Here is an 8,458-nt window from a genome sequence, read left to right as displayed (position 1 = left end):
CAGAAGCCGGCCGCCGAGGGAGAGACATTGATTTGAATGATTGAACACAAGATCTGAGCATGCGCAGTGAAAACATAAGGATTCCACGGCTCAAAACACGCTACATGCTGCATTCCCGCCACCCGACGGTCAGTCGTTCCACGACTGATCAGTCGGGCGGCGGATGCAATGCAAGAGCATCAGCTGCAATCCGCCGCTCATACAAGTCTATGGGAACAACGGAATGACTAATCCTAAACAACGGAAATGTGAACCTAGCCTTAGAAGCTTTTTGATTGATTCCAGTTATTTATTCCAAAGGGTGTGCAACCAAATATTAAGTTGAGGGGGCCAACAATTTTGTCTGGACCATTTTTGGGGTTGTGTGTGAAATTATGTCCAATTTTCGTTTTTTCCCTCTTTTTGTTTCTTGTTGTTCCAATACACACAAAGGAAATAAACGTGTATAACAAAACATGTGTAACTGCAATAATTTTTCTGGGAGAAATATTTCATTTTCTTGAAAAATTTCAAGGGACCCAACACTTGAGCATGACTGTATATAGTGAGAATGTGGTTATCACATCCGGGAACTTTGACTGACAGCCTGCCTTGCACACTCACACTGCAGAGCAGGCTGTCAGTCAATCTCTGGGCTGGGCAGTGATTACAGCGCACTCACTGTGTAGTGAGTGCTGTTTGTAACATCTCCCTGCGCCGCCATGATGATTAAAAACGATCGGGTGCAGGGAGAACATTACTTAACTGAGTCAAACGGGATTTAAATGCCATTTACCTGCGAATTACCCCTGTATGTTTGTATTTTTGGGATGTGATGGGACAGGTTCCCTTTAAAAAGCTTTATAGGGCAAAAAATCCAGCAGCAAAATGGTAAAGTAAAGATCCAGTCGGCTTTATTTTTCGTAACAAATCTTTATTGCAATACTCCAGACGTTGGAGAGGCTCGGTTCTTGCAATTAAGAAATATTTACATAATATACAAATCAACTTAAAAGCGATGTGTGAGCAGATAAACACTGCTGATTACACTCTCCTTAAATTACTAACGATGACAGGATTAAAAAAAGACAAACAAAAAAGAACTAACTTTGATAGAAAATATTTACAAGAGGCCGGCTGCCGCCATTTATCTAGCGGGAAGCTAAAAATGTAAGAAATTAAGGAGCCAGGATCTCTCCTCTAAATGTTGTAGTAGACGAATGGCACAACATACGCCTCCAGAATTGTGGAGAATACACGTGTCTTCTAAAATGAAATGTCAGGAAAAGTGGCATGTACAGTGTAAGATCACTTGTCAGTAAAAAATGGTGATAACCTGCAGCCGTAATCTGCATTTAAATACTGTATTAATCATGTGCTACCATCTAATTGAAGTGCAGCTGCAGGGAGAAAATAAAGTGATATCCTCCCTGCAGCTGCTTGCTTCCAATCATTGGACAGTTGACATGATTACAGCCGCACTCTCTGTACTGAGCACTGACTTCACAGCCCTAGCTCTACCTTGATCACTAAAGCAGGCTTTACACGCTACGACATCGCTCAAGTGATCTCGTTGGGGTCACGGAATTTGTGGCGCACATCCGGTCGCTTTAGTGATGCCGTTGCGTGTGACACCTATGAGCGATTTTGCATCGTTGCAAAAACGTGCAAAATCGCTCATCAGTGACATGGGGGTCCATTCTCAAATATCATTACTGCAGCAGTAACGAAGTTGTTCCTCGTTCCTGCGGCAGCACACATCGCTCCGTGTGACATGGCAGGAACGAGGAAGCTCACCTTACCTGCGTCACGGCCACAATGCGGAAGGAAGGTGGTGGGCGGGATGTTATGCCCCGCTCATCTCCTCCCCTCCTTTTCTATTGGGCGGCGGTTCAGTGACGCTGCTGTGACGTCGCTGTGACGCTGAACGAACCGCCCCCTTAGAAAGGAGGCGGTTCGCCGGTCACAGCGACGTCGCAGAGAAGGTAAGTCCGTGTGACGGTCCGGGCGATGTTGTGCGACGCGGGCAGCGATTGGCCAGTGTCGCACAACTGATGGGGGCGGGTACCCACGGCAGCGATATCGGTACAGATATCGCAGTGTGTAAAGCGGCCTTAAAAATGAGGTTGCAGGGAAGATATAACTTAATTTTCTCCCTTCAGCTGCACTTCCAGTCTAAGACTATTGCCCATGTGTAAAACCGTATTTCCCAGCAGATTACCGCTATGGCTGCTTTTTTTTTTTTGCTTACAGGATTCCTTCAAAAGTAACAAAATAAAAAAGTTTGCTTCCTATAAATGTTCCCTTCTTTTTAGATGTGTCTTCAGTTTTATTTTTCCAGATCCGTATATAGAAAAGTCATATTCTGTGGTTACATAGGGGACGTCACCCTGCACTCCAGGCTGTAAACGAAAAAAAACCCAAAGAACTGTAAATATACAAAATATCGGAGATATCACAAGGTCTCATGTCTCACAAGGAACTCATACCTGATGCTTGAAGATGCTGTGTGGTATAGATACGTTGCCAATGAGCAAACAATTGACCAGTCGAAGAGTCTCAGGTGGCAAAGGTGTAAGAATGTGGTAGATCTTCTTTTTGATATTAACCCCTCGAATAATACCTAGTGATAAAGACAACACATTAGCATAAACAAAGATAAGAGGAACAGAAGACGAAATTTGGAGTCAGAGGCGTAAATGTACAACATAGAAAGCCATAATATTAAACCCCAAGTCTAATATTGCGCAGGTCCTTCTTGTGGTGCCAAAACTGCCGACGACCACAACAGACTTTAGCAGATGTTACAGCCCGGTGCTTGCTGTGAGCTGCGGCCTCCATGGATCAAACTTTTTAACCAACACATCCAACAGAAGCCCAGTCGAATTGTGTCATGTTCCGCCAACCATTCCTGAGCTGCTATTTTTTTGCGAGAGGCACTCTTTAGGGAATATTGTCACCATGAACATGTCACTTCCACATGATTGCTAGGAACCAAAATCTCCCAAAAGAATAATGCCCAGAGCATATCTCCACCATTTTGTTTTCTTCCCCGGGTGTCACCCGAGCACACAGCCATCCACGGCTTAATCAGACCAATCCACCTTCTCCCATTATGCCATGACCCAATCTCCCAAGGCTCACAATTGTCGGTGAGGTCAGTATGGACATTCTGTGGTCTCGCACCAGCCTTTGCTTCCCATGTGCATCAATGAGTCCTCAAAATCCATGATCCAGTTGTTGGTTCATCGTTTCTCTTTGCGGACCCCTTTAGCACAAACCTCGTGTTTAGGACCCCTCATCTACCTGTTACAATTTGGCCCTTGCCCATTATTCCAGATTTGAATTCCTTAAAAGGGGTTGTCCACTTCTTTTACACTGATGGGCAAGCCTTAGGATAGGCCATCAATGTAAAAGTAGTGGACAACTACTTTAAAAGGCGTTATCCGGCTTATTTTGCTTTTTTTTTATTATTTCCCTATTGGGCTACATTGGGGCAGGTAAGTAGATAGTGACCACTTACCTGCCCTGCTGTCAGCCCTTCTCCCCCGGCTCAGAGTGGTCATGTGACCGCTCCTGCCGCGATTTTGCTGCTTCCGGTCATTTCATGTGAACATGGGCAGGACCATGTTGACATGCAAATCTGCCACTGCATGTTGCCGCCCTGCTGGGCGGGTACAGTGCGATGAGCCCCGCCCCCCTCCCTGTGCGCTGCTATCTGTGCCCTGTATGTGCTGGACAAACACAGGGTTGCCCTCTCTGTCTAGGACACTGAGTGCTGTTTGCCCAACAGTGTCCTCAGCTCATTATGTTTGGTGCCCGGGCAACTGTGACCCTACTCCCCCATGCGCTGTCTCTGTGATGAATGCAGCCTCCCGTGCTCCTCGCTTCTGAATGCAGTCAGAAGCAGGGATGTCACCTGACACCAGCAAACAACAGCACTGAGCTCTGTATGGGACACTAGAATCATCACAGCACGGAGAAGAGACAGCATGCTGCATGGGTGAGAAGGGAGAGCGAGCAGGAGGGGGCAGAGAAGAGCGTGCACAGCTGACAGAGTGGGGGGCAGAGACGAGAGTTCATGGGTGTGAAAGACGGGAGTGCTGGGGGGCAGAGGAGAGAGTGCATGAGGGGGATTATGTATAATACATTATATAACTCCGTGTGTGTGTGTGTGTGTGTGTGTGTGTGTGTGTGTGTGTGTGTGTATGTGTATGTGTGTGTGTGTGTGTCCAGGATTGGCATCTGCATCGTCGCAGCTACAGCCACAAAATTTTGCACACTCACACGTCTGGACCCCAAGAGCGTCATAGGCTATGTTGTGAGGCGAAATTTTAACCCCGCGCGTTACAATTTACCAATCAATTTTGCCCCTATCTACATAATCGGGAAAAAATGAAACGAAAAGTGTATCCGCACCGTCGCATTTACAATCAAAAATATTGCACAGGCACCTCATGTGACCCAGGGAACGTCGTAGACTATGTTTTGAAAGGAAAATTTAACCCTGAGCTTTACAGTTACTCTCCAAAAAACATGCCTCCATTAAAGTAAATGGAGCCTGGAACTACAGGTTATTAGTAGGAGCTGTGAGTGGTTGCTATAGGAACAAAAGACATTCATAGTATAAGAAGCTTATGTGTGAGGTAATAAGATGTTGGTGGGCAGACGGGGACACAGGCAGGCAGACGGGGACACAGGCAGGCAGACGGGGACACAGGCAGGCAGACGGGGACACAGGCAGGCAGACGGGGACACAGGCAGGCAGACGGGGACACAGGCAGGCAGACGGGGACACAGGCAGGCAGACGGGGACACAGACAGGCAGACGGGGACACAGACAGGCAGACGGGGATAGAGACAGGCAGACAGGGAAGGAGGAGACAGCCAGAGAGACAGACAAAGATAGATGGAGAAAGACACAGACCTTGATAGAGACAGAAGGGTAAAGAGACAGAGAAATAGAGACAGACTAGGAAAGAGACAGACAGGGAAAGAGACAGATGGGGAAAGAAACAGAGATAGACATACAAAAATAAGAGAGACAGAGACAGGCAGATGGAGAAAGAGACAGACAGGGAAAGAGACAGACGGAGCACATTACTTGGCCAATTTAGTTAAATCTGTGTGGAATATCTGGGGTGTTGAAATATATGTTGTGAAATGCTTCTATTAACTTAGTTTTTGCCTTTTAATAATTACATTTCTATCTATTTGTTGTGTGGTGTTTGTGTGCAGAATACATTTTTGTTAATACATTCTATTTTGTTATCAGCAGTTATTAACCCGGGCGAAGCCGCGTACTACAGCTAGTTATAAGATAATCGTGAATCCCTTCCCGCTGCTGCCACTAATTTTGGTTTCTTTCTTCCCCATTTTTTAAAGAGCTATAACTTATTTCCCCAGGTGACGTAGCTGTATGAGGGCTTGTTATTTTCTGGAGAAGCTGTAGCATTGAATAACATCAATCATCTTAACATCTAGTGTTACTGAAAATTTTTAAAAACAATAATAACAAATAAATGATAAACTACTATTCCGTTATTTGGATCCTATTATTATGGCGTTCGGTGAGAAATTTAAAAATTACTTGCCAATATGATTGTCCCGGATTACCAGGCATGGCTTTTTATTTTTTTTGTACAGATTTCTGTTTTTCACTAATTTTATATAATTGTTGTTATCTGTCTGCCGATAGAGATCTTGTGTTTTTTTGTGATGCGCTCACTTGAGTTACATGTTGCTTTTTGATCGCTTTTTATTAGATTCTTTTTTTTTGGGGGGGGGGGGGGGCAGCAACTAAACAGTGACATTTCTGTTGATTTTTTTTGCTTTATAGTATTTACTATACGGGTTAGACAACTCTATTTTGATAGATCCTGAAACACAGCAGTTTTCACAATGACCCCTGTGCCTCATATTGGGCTGACGCTTTGTGGCTGATACGTGTTAGAATGTAACAGCGACTAGTCAAAAATATTTTGCGCAATGCAGATGTGCGCCAAAAAACATGCGGCTTCTGGCATTTCTGCAACAATTTCGAACAGTTCCGACAAAATGGGCGGATCTGAGAAAGGGCCATGACCGGTTTATACCTGCCCATCATATTCATGAAAAGGGGTGACGTTTCTTACTCCAGAAAGGTTACTCTAGTCCATGACTGGAGTAACACTTCTGGTGCGGCACACACCACTGATGAGAGGCACAGAGTCCAGTAAATGAAGTACGCCTCTTATTGAATTGGGCGCATCTTATTCCTGCGTGCCTCATCACGATTTGCATATGAAACGCCAGCCTTAATGAATTGTTCACTTTTCAGCACTCATCACAGGAAGGATTAAAATCAAACATATCACCTATAGGCAATAGGTCACTGCCTCGAGTTGGGATGACACTAAATGCACTGAAAAGATGTGAAAAAAAATAGAACTATACAGAATATCGTACCAAATCCCAAGCAGTCACAGATCGGCGTCTGGGTTAACAATACAGGGCCACTGTCCTGCCGGTCGATGTCATCCAGAATATGGCAGAGGCCGACCCAGCTGGCATTCACCGAATACATGATGTGAGACGGAGCCACGTCTGTATGGATCACACGCAGAGCAACTGAATTAAAAGGCACCTGCAGAAAAAAAAAAAAATGTAAATTGAGGGCTATAATGGTGACAGAACAAGGTTATTTGTTATGGACACTTTAAAATATACATAAAAGTAAATGTTTGTCAAATAAGAGCAAGCCGGACACCAAAATATGTGCATATACGCATGCAAGTGCCTCATTTCCTCAGTAGCTCGCGTGTCAAGGTCACGTGGGCCCCAGGAACGCGGCTTCAGACATCGCTGGAACCGCGGCCGCACCGGAGGGGAGTATACGCTTATTTTTAAAGGGGGTGAACAAGGTGAATGAGAAGGGGTTGTCGAAGTAGGGACAACCCCTTTAAGTCATCCTTGTTGCGTTCTATATTCATTTCTATTTTGATCAGTTGTGAAAGAAGCTCCCATCTTATCCTGTGTGTTCACAATGCAAACAAAATATGGGGAAAAAAAACATTTAAAGGAGTTGACCACTTTACCTTCATTTTAACTAATGTGTTGGTTGCATTATTGTAGGGCACCTACTAATATATCAGTATGACAGGTTCTCCTCCTGCCTCACAGAATGCACAGTCCTCCTGCTCTCAGAGGATCATGTGACCAGGTTAGCCTCCACCAATCAAAAAACTGATTCCCATATGGAGTGTTGTTTGATTGGAGCAGGCTGGAGGGCGGGCCTGGCCACATGATCCTCCATCAGTAAACATTCTGATAGCAGGAGGCTGATCATTCTGTGAGGCAGGAGGAGAACCTGTAAGGCTATGTTCACATAGGGCATTTTTTTGCAAATCTATGCTAATAAAAGTCTACCTTCACAGTCTCAGCAAAGCCTATGACATTCCAGAAATCTCATGCGCGAACACACACACACACAACTTTTTTTTCCTGACTAAGGTCAACCTCCTTGGTTTTTGTTGCATTTTTGAAAGAAGGAGCATGTCAATTCTTTCACTGTTTTTGCAGCGGTTTTTCACCCATAAAAAGTGCAAAACCGCAGCAAAGAAACGCATGTTATTTCCTGCCAAGAGATGAGGTTTTGCAGCAGAAAAAAACCTCAACAAAAACACCCTGTCTAAACATACCCTAATACTGATATATTAGTAAGTGCCCATCCAAAACACCTGTTAAAATTAAGATTAAGTAGCCAGCCCCTTTAATCCTTGACGATGCAGGACTAATTTACCGTATTTTTGGAATCACAGGAAGCAGGTGCAGTGGGTGTCCCAGAAACTGTCGGCTGTGCTGGGGCAGCTGGGCTGGGGCTGCGGCGGAGGCTGGGGCAGCTGTGCTGGGGCTGCGGCGGAGGCTGGGGCGGAGGCAGCTGTGCTGGGGCTGCGGCGGAGGCTGGGCCAGCTGTGCTGGGGCTGCGGGGGAGGCTGGGCCAGCTGTGCTGGGGCTGAGGCTGTGGGCTTCAAAGAAATGGTGCCCAAAATCAGCACAGATTGAGCTCTTGGCAAGCTGAGATCTCATATGTGCAAGCGCCACCTCCGGGCGCCATTTTCCTTAAGTCCGCTGCTGGGAGATTAACGGGCCAGAGGCAGTGTGTGCACAGATGAGAACTTGAGCCAAGAGCTCCATCTGCACACGCACCAACTCCAGGTGGCATTATTTGAAGTCCTCACTGCCCACCCCGCAGTGCCAGTCCAGCCACCGGAGGCCCCGTAGAGCTGCCCCAGCCACCGCAGAAACCACACAGCCCCGCTAGCACCAGCCACCACAGCATTCCCCTGGCCTTTTGTGGCCCCTCTTCACCACCCTGGTAAGCTACAGCCCAAATTTTTGGGAGGAAAAGTGCGTCTTATAATCCAAAAAATATGGTGTTTGTTTGCTTGTATGAGGCCTTGTGTTTTGTGAACATATAGCTATCAACTATTCTTATTTA

At 45.8% G+C, this 8,458-nt stretch overlaps 1 protein-coding gene across 1 annotated transcript in view; it reads right to left on the bottom strand.

Moving 5' to 3' along the window:
- Positions 1-892: 892 nt before the first annotated feature.
- The window catches only part of NOL9 (nucleolar protein 9), a 35,461-nt gene continuing 27,895 nt past the window's right edge, over positions 893-8,458 (bottom strand). The window contains exons 9-11 of the mRNA XM_075327294.1: positions 6,427-6,604; positions 2,469-2,602; positions 893-2,381 (exon numbers count right to left, since the gene is read on the bottom strand). Of these exons, the coding sequence (XP_075183409.1) occupies positions 2,271-2,381; positions 2,469-2,602; positions 6,427-6,604 (423 nt within the window). The 3' untranslated portion in view covers positions 893-2,270. The remainder of the gene's footprint in view (positions 2,382-2,468; positions 2,603-6,426; positions 6,605-8,458) is intronic.

Source organism: Anomaloglossus baeobatrachus, chromosome 11, assembly GCF_048569485.1.
Source record: "Anomaloglossus baeobatrachus isolate aAnoBae1 chromosome 11, aAnoBae1.hap1, whole genome shotgun sequence".
Lineage (NCBI taxonomy): Eukaryota > Metazoa > Chordata > Amphibia > Anura > Aromobatidae > Anomaloglossus > Anomaloglossus baeobatrachus.
This window is presented reverse-complemented; position numbering and strand designations above follow the sequence as displayed.